Here is a 23,797-nt window from a genome sequence, read left to right on the forward strand (position 1 = left end):
GACTAACTGGTCGAACAACGGATGTTCTTAAACCCTGCTGACTGCCGTTGACGATTGCCAAATTAATTTATTACAAGATTTAACAAAAGGATTTTTATATCAACCAAACAAAAAAACAATAAACTTGCGGTCAAGTAGTTAAACCTCAAACATGGGGTGCTAATTTTTTTTTTACACCATATCCGGAATGCGACAATTAATGTCTCGTCAGTGATGTTAGGGATCTAAACAGTATATGTATATATGTTGATCTCTTAACTATGAGAATAAAACGTTAATATTTCTGAATTTGTGCTTTTTTATGCAACATGTGACATAACTGCTGAAAGAAATAAACAAACCACTTCTGCGTTGTGATGGTGAGCACATTTTAAGTATACAAATCTCCCTTCCTTGACACATCTTATGCGTCGGTCAATACTTTCAAATCCCAATTAAACTCTAAAAAGAATTGTTTAAATATGAAAAATCAAGATTTCACAATCAGAATTTTACTGTGTTTCTACAGATTTACATTTTTTATATATTTTACAGCTAACAAACATCAAACACTGCAGCACCAAGACAATGGAAAAATTGATTACAAGTGTATGTAAAGGTCAAAAACACTTATTGTTTAAATGTAGAATTTGAAAGACAACAACAAATACCTCTCTGCCTGTTATGGAATGACGAGGAAAACCATGCCTTACGGCATGCTCTTTAAATGGCTACAACAAAGGCAAATACAAAACGATTTTATTTACTATATGTGCAGCCTTAGTCACTATAGTTTGTTTAACTATATGCTTTATAGACCAATAAGTTATATTCACTTTCAAAGAATTTTTAGCCTAATGTTAGTTCTGATGTGACTTAGTTGAAACATTTCAATTTCTCTCGATAAGGTCAAGGACCTAGTCATTTCTATCGGCAACACGTTGTCAGGTTACTTAAATAGAGTGTTAAACATGTTTAAGCGTTAAACACTTTCCTTGATATGTTTAGGAGAAGAACATATTACGATAAGAACGTGTTTGCAAATGTATTACACGTATTATGTTTAGATTTTTGTTTAGGCCCTCAACACATTTTTAAAAGTGTATCAATCAACTGCCATCATCAATATATCTGAACACGAAATTAACGAAATTTGAAATATATTTTTTTCTTTTTGTCTGAGGGAAGATTTTGTAAGAATTTGGTTCATATAAATACACAAATAATTTGGCCACAAATAAATTCCATAGAAACAACGACTGTCTGCTGAAATATTAATTCACTATACTCAACAAATACCTTTTCTATCAAACTATCCAGCGTTTTGATCATATCATCGTAGGTGTGTTTGTTTTTGAATTCATTGAGGTTCTTTTCAACCTAAGATTAGTCATGACATTTAACAAAAAAGAACATGGGGCAATAAAGGCCGTTACTGCCTTCTTCCAAAAATTACATTCAATTTTTAATGTTGTAACTTATGTATTTGGCATAACTTTAAGGAATTGTGGTCCTTACTGCTCTTCAACTTCGTACTTTATTTGGCCTTTTTAACTTTTTTGGATTCGAGCGACATTGATGTCATTTGTAGACGAAACGCGCGTCTGGCGTATATACAAAATGTAGTCCTGGTATCTATGATGAGTTTATTTATAAAACAAGCCTTCTATAAGTGTCGGAATTTTTGGTCAAACAATATCTATCTCGTATATTCTGTTGTCTAGCAACCTGGCAACTAGTTTAATGGTGGCAATAAACTTAATAAATAAGATAAATGCACAGATCTAATATATTTGTATTTTAGATCCAACCTGTTTAACATGAAGTTAAGGATATATTAAACTATTTATACACTGTTTAAGTAAAAATAAATTCCAATTATATTGCACGTGTTTAGTAGTATTTCTCTTTTCTAAGTGGTTAAAACGTAGATTGCTAAACTACAAGGTGTGGCAAGAATGATTTATTGATCAAATTTAAATATTTAGAGTTGATCAAATATTGTACTTTGCGAGCAAACAGAAGTCGTATTAGCTTTGGCCATATGTTGTCTAGTTTTCATGTATCAAAATGTGATTGGATTCAACAAAACTAACCTGTTTAAAACTAAACTTCTTATAATCTGATATTATTATGAATAAGTTACACATTAATTGGTCTTAATTATATCTATTCATAATGTTAACTTACATGTAAAAACATCCTCCTCTAGTAAATACTTTTGTTCACCTAATGTGACACCATACAAGCAGGAATACGACACATTAAGATCATTTTTGGTCAGGTTTTGTATAACTAAGGTGTATCCATCTTTCTCAACCTTTCCATCATACTTTTTATTAGATCGTCCTGTTTTGACATCTATAAATAGTGTCCGCTGATGTGGAGTCCACCTATCCCATCCAGCATCTTTGGGACAACAGTTTGGAACATTGCAAAATAAGGTCACGTTTTGTCCATAATCAGTAACCTTTCCAACAACGGTCCATTCCAAAACGCCTAAAAATTTGTAAGTATAATTGTCTTTTGTAGTATGGGGTTATACTGATAATAACAACATAAGGATACACACATTAATATGCCGAGTTACAATGGAAGAAAGGGGCATTGATATTGTGTAATGTCAAACGTAGATAAAATTACAACAATGTTCTTTCTGTTTCCACAAACAAAAATATGACACTTCAGTGAAATGGTTAACCTTTTGTACTATTCATTGTTAACGGTCAATGAACATTGTTACTGAGTCCATGTCACTTATGTCAGGTATTTGTGTAAACCTAGTTTCGTGCGAGTAGTAGGCCTTATTCTAAAAATTTAAGCGTTACATTATCATCTCAACCAAATAACATGTTTTAATACAAACATCATTTGCAAGTTTCCATATAGATGGCCGTATGGAGACTGACAGTAACACAACTGTTCCTTAAGTTTCTGTTTTGTCAAGTACGTGTACAGTTTTGTGTCATAAATAAATACACAATTGCACATTTTTTCATTTAAATGAAAAGATTTATCGTCCGTTCTGAGCAGAGGAGTTTGCTGTACTTTCTTTCTCTCTTTTGAATGTTATAGTATAATTGAGTTTAGTTATTGTCAGGAAGATGACTAACGAAATAAGTACAAATCAAAAACAAAATAGTTCCTACGCATAGCTAAATTTTGTCAATAAGTAAAATATTTAGGTAATTTTAGGAAAGTTCATTTTAGTTGAAGGTCATTTGGGTCCTGTTGCTCAAATCAGGGTTACTTGTATTTTGTACTTTTATAGCGCTCAAAAAATTAATTGAAGGTATGCTGAATATTTCGGTAAGAGTTAGAATACTGTACAATTTGACTTGAATTGACTGTCACTTTGGGCCTAATACCAAACAGTAATGAATAATGTTACTTCTTATAAACTGTTTTATTCCAACTGACCAACACCACGCGTGCCACTTGTTGAACCGTGTCTGTCTACCCTTCTGAAGCACTTAGGGACTTTCTGTTTAGAATTTTCCTCGGAGTGCTGTATTTTTTATTTTTTTTTGCCATATTACTCCCTGGTTGTTTTTGTTTTTGGTTCTTGTTGCTCATTAATTTCTTTTCTGTGTAGCGTTTTACTATTTTTGTTCTTTCCTTGGTGTCTTTTGCTTTTTTCATGTCATATATTTTCTTACGATAACTGAGCTATGGTGTACTAACATCTTTGATTTTAAGTCTATGATAATGAAACTGACATGCCGTCTATACAATATTTATAATGCTCATATATATTTTCTTTCAACGTTAACTAATATAATTATTTATATGTCCGGCGGTTATTTAACTGTATGTTTAAGATTTGCCTTATATTAATTGCTGGAAACTTTATATTATAAACAATGGTAATAATATAGCTACCTTTAATTTCATGGCATTTAATAAGAATCAGCAATTGTATCAAATACTTCATAGCAAGGAAATGTCTGAAAAATACAATAAACTATCAATAGTGAATAAACAAGACATGATGTTAATACCTCAAATCTTGCTTTTTTTAATATCTATTGTCTGAAATGTAGCCCCATGAAAATGTTTAGCACACCTTCTGAACTCCAATGCACCTTTAATATGGGGAAGTCTATATAACCGACAACATCAAACGCTACCAATGACAACATCAAACGCAAGTAATCAACGGAACAAGTGAAAAACAACTCTTAGATATATGACTTCTTACATGCATTAACGGAAGAATCAACGTCATTTTAAGCATTTTGAGAGTGGGAAAGTTTGAAAAGAGTAGAGCAAGCAACCCTAGTAAACGGTCCTTTAAAGTTAACTTTTTGAAACTTCAACTGTTCGAGTTAATTAACAATGTATGTATTGCTAAATGTATTATCTTTGAAAATCATAATTAGAAGGAATATAAATATGCTTCATATATCTTAATACATTAGCCTGAAACAGGTTAAGTCCATTCTTCTAGACATTCATCATCTTTTTACGAATTTTGACCCTATTTCATGATTTTATATGTGGCACCAAATCACGTTCATTGAAATTTTGGTTAAAAAGTAAAAAATATCTTCAATGTGGTATTTTTGATCTATAAGCAAAATAAAATTGTTGGCGAGGGATGATGCACTGTTGATTTTTCCGAAAACATACATTTAACCAATAGTTATCAAAGGTACCAGGATTATAATTTAATACGGCAGACGCGCGTTTCGTCTACATAAGACTCATCAGTGACGCTCAGATCAAAACAGTTAAAAAGCCAAACCAATACAAAGTTGAAGAGCATTGAGGACCCAAAATTCCAAAAAGTTGTGCCAAATACGACTAAGGTAATCTACTCCTGGGGGTAAGAAAATCCTTAGTTTTTCGAAAAAATTAAAAGTTTTGTAAACAGAAAGTTTATAAAAATGACCATATAATTGATATTCATGTCAACACCGAAGTGCTGACTACTGGGCTGGGCCAAACTATGCTAAATTCGGGTGCTTACAAATTCATATACATTTATGACGTTGGAAATACATCACTGATGACGTAAATGATCAAAAATCATTTATAACTGAAACAATTGGATATTTTAACGTCTGTTTGCGTATGATTTTCACAACATCATCGCAGTTAAAAATCAAGTTTTTACCATTTCAGTATATATTATATATCTATATATTTATGATTATTTGCATAAATGTAAATGACATTTATTAAACTCATTCTGGTGTATTTGAAGTGAGTAATTGGTTAAGTGACGTATAATCCAGGCTTACTGATACAATGATAATTAATTATATTGAAGTATTAAAATTTACATTAGGTCATGAAACCTGCATGTTTACCTTACGAGTATTTCATACACCAAATGAAGTTGACCTATAGTTTATAGTATCTGAGATACGGACATGACTACGTAAACCTAACCCTGGTAACTGATCCATGAAATGTGTTCGTTTTCAGGTTAACGTTGTTTGACAAACATGTACATTGTATACCTTGTTTTAGGTAATCACTGAGCTATGAATATGCGGTGAAGACCAATGGACATCTAATATACCGAAATTTTGTGGCATACGCCTTAGGCTTATTTTTATCTAATTCAAAGCTAAGGCCCCTCTTATTAGTTTTGCTTTTGATATTATAACATTAATGTCTGCTATTAACCACAATGACAATAGTTTAACTGTCTATGCTGACATGTCTCACACACGTTTTTTATATTTTATATTGATATAAGGTTTTCAAAGCAAGAGAAAACGACAAATAAAATTGCAAATCATTCATGCGTCTAATAAATATATATGTGAATTTTTGTTCTTGTTTAAATTTTCTCTATCAAGAATTTTAATTACACAAATGGTATGAATGGTATTCCACCAGATGTCTCTTCATTGATACTCCAGGCTAAAATATTTGAAAATCGAAAACATATTTAAGATACAAAAACTTTATAAACCAAAAAATCCTAGTAAAACCTTAGCAAGGAATCAAACTTTGCACGAAGGAGATGTATTCGTTAATTTTAGCTAATTTAAAAAACTTAGTTATATCAACTTCCAATGAAACATATCCGTGTTTCATGCTGGCTACTGAGCAGTTATACCATTGGGGACTAACAGTTCAACAACAATGAGATCGAATCAATGGTAAGTAAACAAACCTCATGAGATTGCTCTAACAAATTAAAGTTTTGATTCATCTGAACTTAACCCTATCATTTTCACATCAATTGGAAAGTTTCAAACGTGACATGTGAGCATGCATCAATTGTCAACATTCATCAGTAGAGAATCCCAAGGGTACTATAACTTTTGTATCAATATGTCCTTCAAAATTTCAAAATAGATTTAAATTTTAAAATAAAACGACTGTGAATTCAAATATTTTGTGAGGCACATCCGCAATTCTTCAAACGCCTCTACATAGAAACCAAATATCCTAGTAATCAAATTTACTCCAATCGCATTAAAGTGTTTTGGTCTAAACAGAACAGTACTCGAAATGATAATCAGCGGGCGGATCGGGTTGGTGGTGAATAAAAGAACTTAATATACCCTCACCACGTGCACGATCGAAAAGGTGCTTGCTCCTTTTTATTTTTTGTGTGAAATCGTCAATGATGTTTTATCATGTAAGATTACTTATTACCATTGCATGATTGATACCTACCCACATAGACGTTCGCTATTGGTTTGTTTTATAAAGTACAAACTTGAGGATAAATATCCAAATTGACCTCATATGGGTAAAAGCACTACAATTTAAAAAGATAACAATGACAATAGCATGGTTCCATTAAGAATAACTTGTTTATATTTCTGTATAACTATTTCCTATTTACCGAGCTCGGAGGCTTCCATCTACATTCTGTAAAAAAAAGAAAAAAATCAATATATTTGTGAATGCTTACAGCAATATCATCAATTAAAAAAACACTTACAACTTGATCTAAGTCAAAATCTTAACATTACCTTATATTTGAATCGTACAGGACTAGGTCTTCTCCTACAGTTTTAGTGATTTTACAGATATATTTTTTTCGTGCTAAATTTTGTATTTTAAATACAATTTCGCCTTCAGTCAATAAATATCTGTTTTATCTTTTTAAAATAGTTGACTTTTCTACACTGCACATAAGTATTCCCATAAAAACATTCATTAAAAAAAAACAGAATGACCAACGTATACGTAAACTACTAGTCTCTTTTCGTGCGGAGGGGAAATGGTACTTTGTAAAACAATCACCCTGATTCAAAGAAAAAAATATCTGAAACTAGTATATTAAGATGTTTGATTTCTTGATTGACAACATATTTGTCACGTTCGGAGCACGTGTTTTTCAACAAACAATTGACATTTCTATTTGAACCAACTGTGCTTTTCTTTTTTGCCGCCTTTTTCCATTATTCATATGAGACTCACTTCATACAGGAACTTCTGTATGAAAAGAAGTTAGCTGCTTCCTTAATATTTACTTTGCGCTATATGGACGATGCTCTCACACTAAATAATTTTAAAAAAATGGTGACTATGTTGAACGCATCTTTCCCATCGAACTTGAGATAAAACAAGAATGTGGCCCCAGTACATGGATGCCCACTCGCACTATCATTTTCTATGTTCAGTGGACCGTGAAATTGGGGTCAAAACTCTAATTTGACATTAAAATTAGAAATATCATATCATAAGGAACATATATACTATGTGTCAGGTTGATTGGACTTCAACTTCATCAAAAACTACCTCGACCAAAAACTTTTTACCTGAAACTGGACAGACGAACTAACGGACGGACGAACGGACGAACGGACCCACAGACCAGAAAACATAATGCCCCTCTTCTATCGTAGGTGGGGCATAAACAAATCAACAGATACAGTTAAGTCGGATTCAAACCTTGACTTACATCTAGAAATCAACACTGAGGGCCAGTTTAAAACGTTAATTTACGACATACTGGATGATTTCAGTACCCAGTTGTGATTTTTTATTTCTGTATAGCATAGGTTTCCTGAATATAACATACCAAATAAAATTTATTGCCATTAGGTAGCAATACATAGTTAGCAGTTTGGTTTCGCATTTTGGCCGTGGTGTATTTTTAAAATATGAAAGTTACTGTGCAATAAACTAATTTTTAGACAGCTGTAGACTAGATTAGCCTTCAAAGATGTTTTATAAGGACATCAGGACTATTTGTACGTGTTTTATGGGCTATTATCAGTTTGACTCTCCGTATTTGTAAATTCAGACCGGCCATAGATTTAAATGTAATGTTTACAAACACTTTTTTTCAACACGCTATTTTTAACACAATATTACAAAAAAACGGAGATAAAAGACATATGATTTTTTTTTATTTCTAGAGAGATATATGTCTACAGTTTATTTGTTTATGGTATTACATTTTGGGAAAATATGTAGCATCTTTCCTCCCATTTTTTGCAATATTTTATAAAAAAAGAATATATGCAGAACAAATCATCATAGATACCAGGACTAAATATTGTATAAACGCCAGACTCGCGTTTCGTCTAGAAAAGACTCATCAGTGACGCTCGAATCCAAAAAAGTTAAAAGGCCAAATAAAGTTCGAAGTTAAAGAGCATTCAGGACCAAAACTCCTAAAAGTTTTGCCAAATGCAGCTAAGGTAATCTATGCCTGAGGTAGAAAAGCCTTAGTATTTCAAAAAATAAATCTAAATTTTGTAAACAGTTAATTTATAAATATAACCATATCAATGATAATTCATGTCAGCACAAAAAGTGCTGACTACTGGGCTTGTGATACCCTCGGGGAAATATATCTCCACCAGCAGTGGCATCGACCCAGTTGTTGTAAATAAATTCATCATAGATACCAGGACTATATTTTGTATATACGCCAGACGCGCGTTTCGTCTACAAAAGACTCTTCAGTGACGCTCGAATCCAAAAAAAGTTAAAAAGGCCAAATAAATTACGAAGTTGAAGAGCAATGAGGACCAAAATTCCTAAAAGTTTTGCCAAATACAGCTAAGGTAATCTATGCCTGAGGTAGAAAAGCCTAAGTATTTCAAAAACAAATTCTAAGTTTTGTAAACAGTTATATTATAAATATAACCATATCAATGATAGTGCATGTCAGCACAAAAAGTTCTGACTACTGGGTTTGTGATAACCTCGGGGAAATAAATCTCCACCGGCTGTTGCATCGATCCAGTTGTTGTAAATAAACTCATCATAGATACCAGGACTAAATTTTGTATATACGCCAGAGATGCAGATTGTTTTCATTTATACGTGTTTCTCGTTAGCTTGTTGTTCGGTGTGAGCCAAGGCTCCGTGTTGAAGGCCATACATTGACCTACAATGGTTTACTTTAAAAAAAAAATGTTATTTGGATGGAGAGTTGTCTCATTGGCACTCACACCACATCTTCCTATATCTATATACACCAAAAAGAAATTATATTTTAGCATTTAAACTATTGGGTGAAAATCCATGGAAAATTCTGATTACATACATTTCCACACATATTTGACACAAAAAGTCAGCTTAATTTACAAAAAAAGAAATGAAAAGGGGATGGTAAAATGAATAAGGGTAAATTTATTTATTTGTTCCTAACTGTTTATTGCTACTTGAGCTAAACTATGAGTTCCACATGTGGAGCAGGATATGATTAACCATCCGGAGCACATAATATCACCTGCAGGTTTTGGCGGTGATGATGTTGTCCATATATTTTTGTCTTATAAGTGGTTTTTTTTGTCCCATTGGTGTTTGTTTTTTCAGCTCTCTTTTCAGACTATGTTCAGCCTTTTTAGTAGAAATGTCACGGTACCCAAATTGCACCTATTCAACATAAATAGCTGAGAAATCCCTTATAGTTTTCTTTGAGAATAAACAATTCGTATTTTGATTATTTGATATTAAACTCGTCTAACAAAATAGGTGAATATATTCAAATATACACGTTCACAGTTTATATCAACAGACGAAGCATTCACTGGAAAAGAAAAATGTACGAAAACGCCGCTATGCGATGTTCACAATAATTCATCTTTAAAAATGACCAAAAAAATATGTTACACTCATTCATTTAAAAACAAATGAACAGTGAGCATGGATAAAATTTGGGTACTCCTCATTACAGAATAATGGATAGTTTTGACGTCGATGTAAAACAATTTTCTATGACGCAATATGGATTAATAATCAAATTGGTGTAACTTTTAATATTAAGAATGATACGGCTACAAAATAAGCATAGAATGGAAATTATTGCCTTGATCATAAATAAATGTAGGTGAACAAACAGTCAAAATAGGTGCAATTTGGATACCGTCACGTTATATATTTACCTGTTCTTATTACATAAAAGATGATTTACAACATGATTTAATAAGACAGATAACATTTCACAGATAAATACTATCCATCTGTTGAAATTGCTTTTATTCTAATATTTTGTTATGCTAAGATTTATCTGATTTCCATATAATCACCAAAGTTCTACATCTTTGTCCCCAGACAAAACTATTTATATAGTTAAAAATATCATCATAATCAAATTCTTCAATTACTGTTAGCAGTAGTAATGCAACTATATGTCTACCTTTACTTTCTAATTTATATTTGTACTCAGAGATCTGAAAACAACTCACTTTAACATGCATTTCACTTACCTTATTCAATCATGATATTATCATGATTATTTCTCAATTACGATCTTGGAAATTACTTTAGTTTTCTTTCTTATGTTTCATGATAATTTTCTTCTTTAAAAAAATGATATTTACTTGATTATTTCAGGACATTTTACTTTACATTCTCACTGACATTATTCTGAATTATCTGTAAAGCGACCGAACGTTGCGCAGTGAATGGACCTATAAATTGACTGTTATATATAGATATACGAAGATGTGGTAAGAATCAAATGAGACAACTTTCCATCTTAGTCACAATCTGTAAAAGACAAACAGATAAAGGTCAAAGTACGGCCTTCAACACGGATATTGCTCTCACCGAACAGCAAGCTAAAACAGGCCCCAAAATGACAAGGGTTTAAGAATTCTAACAGGAAATCCACCGGTCTATTCAATTTAAAAACAAGAAATGAAAAACGAAAAACACTTCAGAACCACATCAACTAACAATAACCACTGACCAATAGGTTCCTGATTTAGGAAATGTGCAAATCAAAATGAAGCGGGTTTAATTATTTAAACAGAGGCCAACCTTCATCTTAACTTGAAACATGTAGAAACAAAGTATTCCATTGAATTTGACAGCTTTAGAAAATGAATCTTATATTGCATTGCTGTAAAAACTTTCTGAGTCATAAACATATATATTGGGTGTTTCAAAGCATCATTTGTATTTATTTGCGGTTTCTATAGAATATTTGGAAATTTGTGGTTACATAGTTACTAAAGCGTGAACAGGGAAATGGGGTGAACATTTAATTAGTTTACTTCCAGTGATGGTTATTTTCTACAATGCAATGAACTGTTATGTGAATATTTGTTAGAGAACCTGACAGGGTAAAACTTAACTCAACCCATGTATTTCTATATTTGAAACAAAGATAAACTCTGCACATTTTTTTGAAAATTGCAAATTTTATTGAGATAAATAGGGGAAGTTCAATGGTGGTATAACACTATCAAAAAGAATTATTGAAAAAAAACAAGTAACATACATTGAACAAAAGTATTTGATTTTTAACACAATATAACTATGATATGTAAACCAATGTCAAAGACATCTATAACTTGGACAAAATGGCGTCCAATAAAATTACGTGCCCAGGTGTTTTAAATATAATAATGTTGTTTTAAGTAGTACTATAATGTTTTATACAAATAAGTTGGTTGTTCATAGTACGGGAGCAGAAGTAAAAATATATCGTAAAACTAAACACTTGTAAAGGAGGTAAACATTAAACTATATGAGACGAGATGTAATAATTTATGACTGAATTATTTATTATTTTCCATAATGTAAACATGGTTCAGATCCAATTTTAAAATGGCTCAGACTCACTAAAATTTATTAATTTGTGAAAAGCAGTAGATGAGTCCGAAAATTGACTTAAAGGCTATAAATAACTTATTGTTTTTTATGAACGGTTCAGATACAAATAACTGTTGCAGATCAAAATTTGTTTATTAGTGTACATTTGGTGCCGACATTATTTTTCTCACTGATCTGTATAGTGCTATCAAATCAATACAAATGAATATATTAAGTAGACCGACATCCTTGAACAGAAAAATATATAGAAAACGACATAAAAATGATTCCAACTAGTTGATCCATAAAGGTAATGAATATTTTGGCACACTAGTAAAATCAGCCTTAAACAATAAATAGATTTTAAAATTTAATCTTAGAGTAACAGATTCATTGCGATAACAACATCACTGCATAACAAAAACAATAGCATGCTAGATAGGAAAATTATGCTTTGTTCACAGGTAATCGATATCAAGCAAATACAATAACTAGTCTTAGATTGTGTACCTCTTTATTATCTTGCACACTAGGTCTGTTCATCAACAATATGTAATTCATGTGGCACTTATAACAAAGAGGTAGAACATGTACTATTAACCTGTATTAAACACTCGCCTTTTTTAAAGACCCACATTACAAAATGTAACTATACCCTAAAAAAGAATAACCAAATGTCAATCAATAGAAAAGATAATTGAAGAAAATGTGTAATATATTTTGTAAATGTTTTATTTATGCACTCCCTTTATTGTGTTTATTAATACTATAACAAAGGCTCTTAAATAAGCTTAATGGCTGTAGATAAAATCCGACAATGATGGATTTTGTAAAAATAAGTAAGACACATGATTGAATTATTAGAATAGCAAAAAAGTATGCCTGGTCAGAATAGGAACAACAAATCTGATCCCTTATATAGGGAAAGAGAATTCACCGTTCTCTGCAATGGCGTTGTACATTCATTTTCACCGCATTAGTTTAAAGTCCCTCTGGTATCTTTTGCCTCTCTTCCGCACAAGACATTCTATTGAAACAACTCTTGAGCTACCAGTAAACACCAGTCAAACAATCATTGACAATTGAATGTACACATTACTTTTAAAGAGATGGTCAAGCAACCAATAGCATGCTAAAAGTTACCATTCAATTTTGACATAGTATGCTTTTAAACTTTATTCTCTGTTTCAAGTTATTTTGAAACAATTTGATTCACTTTTGATTTAAAGAATTAAATAAAATCAACCCATAAATTGTTGCAGTTTGTTATTCCTACTCAATAAATGAATTCGAGCACCATTTATTTCGAATCCTACTCTACCAAAAGCCTTGTGAGTATTTATATTGATATTGATAACGCTAAATCCACAGGACTGATTTCTCTTAGATGGATGTCGCTAGCATGTGTTTGGATCCCTTTATATCAGAAAGCAGTTTTACACGTATACATCCTTTGGTTTTAAATTGTAGAATTTCTGATGATGGATATTCCAGAAAAGCGGTTATAATAAAGGCAACAGTAGTATACCGCTGTTCAAAACTCATAAATCCATGGACAAAAAACAAAATCGGGGTAACAAACTAAAACCGAGGGAAACGCATTAAATATAAGAGGAGAACAACGACATAACACCGAAACGTAACACACACAGAAACGGACTAAGCATCAGACAAAACACCACGAGAATAACAAATATAACATGAAAACCAAATACATGAATTTGGGATAGACAAGTACCGTGCCACGTCTTATCTCAATTTCTCAAAAATAAGAGAAAACACAAACGACTCAACGTTAAAATGCAACACACACAGAAACGAACAATAATATAACAATGGCCATCTTCCTGACTTGGTACAGGACACTTTTAAAGGGGAATAAAAGTGGTGGGTTGAACCTGGTTTTGTGGCATGCCAAACCTCGCACTTTAATGGCAAAGTTAAATATAACATTGAAATGACAACATAATATTACAGGACTACAATACAAATTAATAGAACATATTAGACAAAGAAAAACATGATTAATATATAACAATATAATATGTTATTCTTTTTAAAGTTGATACTTGTTTGGCTTTATAGATATTTTGATATGAGTGTCACCTTTGATAAATATTTACTCCTGACAACAACCATAATAGCCCAGTTTCTCAAACATAAACTAAAAGAACTCGCCAATGAATTTGTCTTTGTCCCGGCTGACAAGGCTGTTGACAATATCGTTATTGTTTTCATAAATTTTACACTGAGGTTCTAAAAAGGAAAATCACGAATTTACCACCTTTCCAATGTCTCCATTTTCGGAAAATGATATATGTAAGAAGCATAAACTTTTAGCTTCCTCTTTACAAGCAGAACCAAATAAAATGAAAGTTTCAACTATGTAGTGGCTTCCGAAGGTGCACAAAACTCATTACAAATATAGATTTATTTGATCTTCAAGCCATTGTTCCACTACTAGACAATATATTCTACTTACTTGTACACTTAGTACATTAAACTAGAGGCTCTAAAGAGCCTGTGTCACTCACCTCGGTCTATGTGAATATTAAAAAGAGGAAGCCGATGGATTCATGACAAAATTGTGTTTTGGTGATGGTGATGTGTTTGTACATCTTACTTTACTGAACATTCTTGCTGCTTACAATTATCTCTATCTATAATGAACTTGTCCCAGTAGTTTCAGTGGAAAATATTAGTAAAAATTTACAAATTTTATGAAAATTGTTAAAAATTGACTATAAAGGACAATGACTCCTTATGGGGTGGGGTCAATTGACCATTTCGGTCATGTTGACTTATTTGTATATCTTACTTTGCTGAACATTAGTGCTGGTTACAGTTTATCTCAATCTATGATAATATTCAAGAAAATAACCAAAAACAGCAAAATTTCCTTAAAATTACCAATTCAGGGGCAGGAACCCAAAAACGGGTTTTCCATTTCATCTGAAAATATCAGGGCAGATAGATCTTGACCTGATAAATTTTTTTTCGCCATGTCAGATTTGCCCTTAATGCTTTGGTTTTTGAGTTATAATTGTAATCCAAAACCCCTATGTCCTATATTTGGTTGGTTGTCCTGGTCACGGACACATTTTTAAACTAGATACCCCAATAATGATTGCGGCAAAGCTTGGTTTAGTTTGGCCCAGGAGTTTTAGAGGAGAAGATTTTTGTAAATGTTAACGACGACGGATGACGGACGACGGACGCAAAGTGATGGGAAAAACTCACTTGGCCCTTCGGGCCAGGTGAGCTAAAAACCTGGTAGTAAATTGTTCAAATAAAGCCTTTGAATATAGTGGAGTTAATTACTTTTTGAGCGTCAAAAATGTGTTGGACGTATTTGACAAGTTACATGCTTATATTGTTGATTTCGGATCTATTTTGATGTTTTACCCTGTATACCATGTATACCACTTTGCCTCATATTCTTAGGAAAAAATCACAAACCTGATTAAATGTGCTAAAATATATGTTCAAACTCTGTTAGGTTGTTTTTTTTTAATTTCAAAAAACAAAAGAACTGTGTCAATTGGACCTGGATTGATACTACAACTAACCTTGAATTTTTACTAGATTTTTGTTCATCAGGTTGTCGGAATTCTTATGGGAATACTTATATCTGTGCAACACTTTATGCGAACCTCTTTCTGTTTTGTTATGAGTATCAATTTATAACAAAAAAATCAGCAAAGACCATTCAAACAACATCTGATTCACAAATTTAATATGACTTTTAGATATTAAGTTGATATATTGGCTCTCAATAATAACAACCTCAATATGAACACTAAAGAGATTAATCTCGCAGAACTGACTACAAATAAAGCTTATACTTACAATGAATACTGTCTTATCATGTATCTGAATTACTATATCTTTAAAGGTAAGGTTAATACCAAAGTTTATGATAAAAGCTAAGATTTTTCATTTCCTATTGTTAACTTTCTATTTTTAGATGGTGACGTGCCCTACTCACCATCTCATGGTGTTTATATATCTCAACTTGTACGATTTGCCCGTGTAGGTAACAACGTATTTGATTTCGACGAAGAAATCTCTATTACTGAAAAATTATTACATCAGGGTTTTCGATATCACAAACTGGTCAAAACATTTACTAAATTTTATCATCGATACATGAACATTTTTCGTATATATAAATCAACATGCAGACATCTTATACGTTCAGGTATTTCACATCCAATAATCAACGATAATATTCTTTACTAAAGCACAAAAATGTCGGCATTCACCTCAAAAGCTAACCAAACCTTTAAAAAGACTTATTCGGAAAGGATATAGTTACGATACTGTTGTAAGGTCATTACAGATTGCATATTTTGGTATTGATAGTTATCAAATTTACCAGGCTTATAATAAATAATATTGTTTCACTCATTGGGTCTTCGAATCGGAAATAAACACATATATTCTTAAACAAATTGTTGGGAGGATACGGGTTTTGTTCTTCCCATATATGTTATGATGGTACGATACTAAACCCATAACGGGCAGAATTGCAATTGATTTTCATATGATGAAGAAATAATCTTTCAATCAGTTGAATTGATGTCTGGCATGTTCGTAACAGCTAGTAGTCCTTTGTAAATCTATTTACCATTATGATCTCACAAACATGTTTAACCCAGCCGCATTTTTGCGCCTATATCAAGTCAGGAGCCGGTGGCCTTTTTTTTAATTTTAAAGTTTATTAGTATGTTTTGAAGCTTAGTGTGGCGTCCGTTTTTACTTAACTAGTGCACAATTTTAATTGAGGGGCAGCTGCGAACCAAACAAAATGCGGGATTTTCTCGCGACGTTGAATACTCATTAGTGACCTTTGACTGTTGTCTGTTCTTTGGTCGGGTTGTTGTCCCTTTGACATATTCTGCATTTTCATTCTCAATTTTATAGATTGTCATTTTCATGTTCTAACATGTTGTTGACACGTACCGCTTCTGACATTTCAAAAACAATACGTGTAAATTTTCAATCGATTGGCCAACGGAATGTGGCTGTACTTGAAATGTTTAAATATCTTTTTCTAAAACTCAACATTATTAAGCTGCAAACCAAATGTTTATAATTACATTAAAAGAGAACAGTTTAAATTTGACGAGTATTTTCCATGTACAATGAGTATTGTAAAAAGTTGAACCGGTGACTTAGACACTAAGTACAGATCTGATAGTACTCATAGTTACAGACAGCTAGTTCAAAACCAATAACAACTAATATAAAACAAATAATGCATCTCAGACTAAATTTATTAATCAGTTCACGTCCAACATCCAATGGATGTAGTATAAATACGTCACAAACAGTCAGGAAAAAAACATGATCTTGCACAATTCCAAGATACAGGAATCGACAGGTTTTAGATCCACGAAAGGGCATATGTATATGACAATAGAATACAGTTTGCCTTTAATTAACTTATAATAAAATCAATATTGTTACCAATAAAAAAATATTCAAAGATCTAATTACAGTGTTGAATTATTAACCTTTAAGAATAAGTTTTTTCAAAGAATCGATTAGTTTATTACCAATGTTATTTCAACTGATCGGGCGGAGCTAACGTTTGAATTTGTATAAGGACAGTCTATTTAAATATGTGTGTGATAAGGATGATGACCGTTATAATTATAATTGACTTCTAATCACCTATCAGTGTCACCAAACGTATATACAAATGAACTGAATGTATAATATAGGACGAATAACTGAACTCTTCATTCATGAGATTAACCCGAAGCACCTGTCTATAGATGGACGGGTCTTAAATAAGCGAACCGGTTGAACCCCGCCCAGTCAAGTGAAATAAATCAAGTAATACCAGTATCATGTCTGAATTTCGTGGAACGGTAAACTACATCTCCGTAAAAATGAGGTTGTGCTATCTCGTTTGTAATAAGTTGACTAACTTTCTTTTGAAAATTCTGTTTGTGATTTTGCATTATTAATTTTTCTAATTAAAAGATAACGAAATATTACTTACCGAATAATCACTTAAACGATGACATTTAAACGAAACATATGAAATGATTTGCGTTTATTTGTAAGTAATCAAATAACCTTCCAGTTCATCCTACCTGAAAAATAGAAAGAAGTGATTCAGTATCACATATTTTGACATCACAAATTATCTGTGGCTGGAAAAACGTTATTATTCTAAGTAAAATTTCCCAATTCGTTATCAAGAATTAAACACCTACTCAGTTAGGTTAGATTTAAGATTGAGGTTAAGGTTGATCTAAAGTTAAATCTAACAATGACGGTAGTATTGAAGCAGAACTAGTTATATTAACATTTTAAACAAACAAAAAAGATTGTGTTCCTGATAGATCATTATATTGTTTTAAATAAGTGGGAATTATAGTTGATCAGTATTTTATATAAGTGTGTGCACTTCTACAATATTAATATGAACTTAATATATTTGACATCTCTAATTTCGGTATTACAGATGTCAAATTGCAGACAGTGTTCCGTTATCATATTAATTTCATTTACAAGGTGTTTCCGTGTACATGGTGTATGTAGGTATCTATAAGGAAAACGGTACTATTTATTCTTCCATAGGCGACTATACTAACAATTTCTAAATTAACCACTTTGTTTTATCAACAACAAAAAACTGGACAAAAATGTTTTGATTGATATAAGTGCTTCACTATTCTGTTTTAGAAATTGAAAATAAAAGGTATCATAACAATATTTGAACGAAGCTTGTTTACGATATCCATGTCAAACTTCAGGTTCCCTCGGCTGGGAAAATGTTATGCTTATTTTACCCTATATTATATAGAACGACCATCAGCGATGACCAAATTCCACACAGTATATAATAAGCTATCAAAAGCACGAGCATGACAAAAGATAAAAGATGTGGTATTACTGCCATTGAGACAACTCTCCACAAGAAACCAAATGACATAAAAGTCAACAACTGTAGATTATTGCACGGCTGTCAACAATGGGCAAAACCCATACCGCATATTCAGCAATAAAAGGTTCTAAAATGAAAAATGTAAAACAATTCAAATGAAAAGCTAACGGCCTTGATTATGTACAGAATAATGAACGAAAAACAAATTCTATATACAGCAACAATCGAGTGCCACTCAATTACAGGCTCCTTACTTGTGACCGGCACATATATAATGTGGCAGAATTAAACTAGTGTGTAGGCGCTAACTCACACATGTCTTAATCTGGGAAAGTGGTGTAACAGAACAACATCAGAACACACTATAAAACAATTGAAACGGGCTTAACTAATCACATAATTACGTGGCAGAAAGAAAAGAAACGGTCGTGGCTGGGCATTAATACATTCTTACAAAAAAATACAACACTAGGTACAGTTCTGAGAGTACTTGCAGCTATTGACAACTAGTTCCTTCAATGTTGATAACAACTAATAAAAAATCATCCATCTAAAATGTCAAGTACTTATCCAACATCCAATTGATTTAGTGTAAAGACGTCATTGACAGTCAGACATATTATTATCGAAAATTCTTGGTAGATTTTCATAACAATTTTCATTCAAATACAAACATACTTATATCTTATTGCACAACGATAAAACAAAAATATCAAATGTTCCAACTGTGTCTTTAATAATGCAATGCAATAAAAATAAATATGATTTTACATTTATTTACTGCAGACGAAACGCGCGTCTGGCGTAAATACAAAATTTAATCCTGGGATTTATAATGAGTTTATTTACAACCACTGGGTCGATGCCACATCTGATGGAGTTTTAATTCCCCGAGGGTATCACCAGCCCAGTAGTCAGCACTTCTGTGCTGAAATGAATTATCATTGATATGGTCATATTTATGAATTAACTGTTTACAAAACTTTTGAATGTTTGGAATACTAAGGCTTTTCTACCTCAGGAAAAGGCTTTTCTACCTCAGGAACCTTGGCTGTATTTATCTTCAATGTTCTTCAACTTCTTACTTTATTTGGCCTTTTTATCTTTTTTGGATTCGAGCGTCACTGATTAGACTTTTGAAGACGAAACATGCGTCGGGCGTCAACACATAATTTAATCCTCGTATCTGTGATGAGTTTATTCTCAAATAAATTTCAAGATTTTTCTTTAGACTTGTTATGTCTTAATTGTGTGGCCTTTATCTTTTTTAAATATATTTGAAAGTGATTAAATTTGTCATGTATAAGCCAAAATTGAACGGGCCAATACATGAATTGTGTCAACACAAGTGAGAGGTTTAGGTAGCCATAAAACCAGGTTTAATACATTTTTTCAACATATGAAAATAGAAATGCTTGTACCAAGTCAGGGATATGACAGTTGTTATCCATTCGTTTAATGTGTTTGATCTTTTAATTTTGCCATTTTACTCATGTATTTATTATTTAGAGATTTCTAATAGCAAAGATACGTCCATGTAAAAAAAAACTACGCGTATTTCATAAATGCTTTACATTCGTTATTTCAATTGTCGAAACTATAATCCCGTCCCCTCTTTCTCATTTACAAAATTAGACTTATAATCGGGTTTGTTCTTACACGACGATTACCACATATGGAGCAGGATCTACTTAACATTCATTGTCACCTGAAATCTCACTCGGTTTTTGGTGGGATGTGTGTTGCACAGTCTCTATGTTTTCTATCGTATTTTATGTATACTATTGTTTGTATTTCGTCGTTTTTCGTTATGTGCCATGGCAATGTGTTTTTGTTTTCGATTTATAAGTTTGAATATCCCTTTGGCACCTTTTTTTCTCTCTTTTGCAGGAATATTGGCTATTTGCGTTTATTTAGATTTTAGCCATACTCACCTGACAAATGCGAGATTCGAACTTGCAATATTAGTGTTAGTTGGTATAATGTAGATGAACTACATAAACTTCTTGGTCACCGTGTCCCCAACTTGCATTGTATAAAATATGTGCTAAAGACACAACTTTGTTGGTAGTCCTCCGCTCATGAATATAATTCATAAAAGAAAATTTTCCCTTTTAAAAAAGACTCTTTAAGTTAAGTGACAAATGTATCAATGAAATTATTATTATAGGTTCAATTATTCTCAACCTTATATGCTCTGAACGCGGTCACTAGGAATCAATTACTGATGTCAAAAGGCAACAATAGAATACCAGTATTCAAAAGTCATAAACTGATTGCATGAAAAGAAATCTGAGTTACAAACTAGAACCGAGGGAAACACATCAATTATAAGAGGAACACAAAGGAACTACAGGAAAACTAAAGTAAACAAAAAACAAACGCTAACATACATAGAAACGGACTATTTGAAAACAATTGTCATTTGCCTGACCTATTACATGACATTTTAAGAAAACGTTGTGGGTTGAACCTAGTATAAATGCTAGCCAACCCTTTTGCTTATATGACAATGTGGAAAAAATATCGCTTATGTTACAATACTACGTGACAGAAATTCAACGCAAACACACGCAAGAACACTCGTCAAAGAGAAAATCACAAACAAATAATATAATAGTCGACACAACATGCAAACATCAGAACAACAACAAACTATAACTGCGCATTTGAGTTAAGTTCATAAAGTGTTTGACTATAGATTAGCTTAGCAATGTCTAATTTGTCTTCATCTAATATGGTCTTTGTTTCAAATATTTACATTTTGTCTGAACACATGACTACTAAAAAGCTAGCAAAAGGCCTAAAGCTGTGATTGTTTTATTTTTCACAAGACATTTTTTTGTATGAAAGTGTATCGATGACGTTTTAGGATTGGAAAATATAGTCTTCTTTTCATGACTAAATATCAAATATTTCTTTCTAATAAAAACAGCAATAATATATTTATAATCACTTAATTGTTTGTTTTCGGTGCCTGTCGCACAGATGATTCAAGAGGACACACAGTACAATAGGATGTTACTGGCTAAGACCTGACAGATGGATTTTAACATGTTAGTCAATTACATCTTTCATAGAGATAATTTTGTATTTCATGTTTTGACAATACATATTTATCTGTAGCTGAAAAATAAGTCAACATCACAGCCAGATAATTTAACAAGAATTTTACAAGTTATCGGTAACATTAGATTATATGTTAAATTTAGGTTAAGGTTAATCTCGACTCAAACGTAATATTGTCTGTACTGTTATTGAAGAAGAACTTGTTGACATCGACATAGCATCACCTGCTGCAAGGTAACAAACAAAGATGAACATTTAGACTTAAATAGATTAGACTTAAATAGATTTTAATTAAATTAGATGGCAGTGACATTTCCTAAGCTATAAACATGATAAAGTTGTCTACTTGCGCATAAAGATAATTGTGATTCTACGTGGGGAAAACATCAGATTATTTGTTATCATATCAGGGTTAAGGTTAAGGTTAGGGTTAGGGTCCGGGTTATAGAGATATACATGTTTCAGATCAAAGTCAAATAAATAACAAAGTCTATTTGAATATAAAATTATACACATCCATAGCTAAAATACCTTTAATTTTCCTTTATTTAGAGACAGAGATGAGCATGATGATTTTGCACTTCATTGTTCATTACATTATAGATTTGATCGATAAACCGTTGTTTATGTGGTAATATGATGGTTGTTATTTGTATATGATCACGTCAGCAACAAGTAATAATAGTCTTTAATACATTTCAATGTGTGGTTTTCAATTTCAAGTGTATCAATCTCCTACTATCAAAAAAAAAAGTAAAATCACAAAAAAACTGAACTCAGGGGGAAATCAAATCGGAAAGTCCATAATCACATGGCAAAATCAAATAATAAAACACATCAAAAACGAATGGACAAGAACTGTAATATTCCTGACTTGGTACAGGCATTTTCAAATTTAGAAAATGGTGGATTTAACCTGGTTTTATAGCGCTAAACCTCTCACTTTGTTGACAGTCTCATCAATTCTGTTGTATTTACAATGATGCGTGAACCAAACAGACATTATTAATAAAATAGTCAAAATATGGTTACAGTAGTCATCATCGTGTAACAATTTAAAAATTTCAAAGTTCTGTTGCCTTGTCGAGTAAAGTCTCACCTTGCTAATTTACGATTATCACATATCGGTCACTTTTGTTTATCACTGTTAACAATTCACTACGTCTTAAACTCCTATTGAAAAATAAGTCAATATCGTTGCAAAAGATTGATTGATTGCTGATCAATTAGTTAGGATGTATTTAGTATGTGACGTTGGAGGAAAACTAATAATATAGGGTTATTGCATGAATATTGGGGAATATTGTCCTAAGCAGAATTTAATATTGCACGAGTTTGCGAGTGCAAAAGATTTTCTACGAGGGACAATATTCCCCAATATTCATGCAATAACCCTTTTATTGTATAGCAATATAACATTTGAAAGTAAAAATTGGTTTAAACTAAGATTTTATCGTTGATGACGTCGTGAATTTTGGAGATTTATTGGACTAGTGCAATATTGGAATTTATTGCACGCTCACTTTTGGTAACATTCTGTATGAAATATTATATTGCTATGCAATAATATTGTTTATATTTTGCAAATTGTTTTTTCTTGATACACGTATTAAATCAATATTTCGAATTGATTTAATATCAATGCAACATTAACTTATTGTGTAGTACAAAACAGTACTCGATGATACGAAAAGTACTTACAAATAACTATAACATACAGTTTCTTTTCACATAGTTTCAAGGGATAATATCTTAGTAATCGAAATTTGGATGATTGTTCGGACATATGAAACTTTTTAGTTAATGTCTGACATCGTTGACGGACGGACAGACGAACGGACGGACGGGCAGACAGACGGATAGACAGAC

At 32.0% G+C, this 23,797-nt stretch overlaps 1 protein-coding gene across 1 annotated transcript in view; it reads right to left on the reverse strand.

Annotated features, from left to right (window-relative positions):
• The window catches only part of LOC139528918 (uncharacterized), a 166,098-nt gene extending 159,277 nt beyond the window's left edge, over positions 1 to 6,821 (reverse strand). Inside the window, exons 1-3 of the mRNA XM_071325155.1 lie at positions 6,794 to 6,821; positions 3,862 to 3,926; positions 2,170 to 2,478 (exon numbers count right to left, since the gene is read on the reverse strand). Coding sequence (XP_071181256.1) covers positions 2,170 to 2,478; positions 3,862 to 3,913 — 361 coding nt within the window. The 5' untranslated portion in view covers positions 3,914 to 3,926; positions 6,794 to 6,821. The remainder of the gene's footprint in view (positions 1 to 2,169; positions 2,479 to 3,861; positions 3,927 to 6,793) is intronic.
• Positions 6,822 to 23,797: the final 16,976 nt, after the last annotated feature.

This window comes from Mytilus edulis, chromosome 6 (genome assembly GCF_963676685.1).
Source record: "Mytilus edulis chromosome 6, xbMytEdul2.2, whole genome shotgun sequence".
NCBI classification, from domain to species: domain Eukaryota; kingdom Metazoa; phylum Mollusca; class Bivalvia; order Mytilida; family Mytilidae; genus Mytilus; species Mytilus edulis.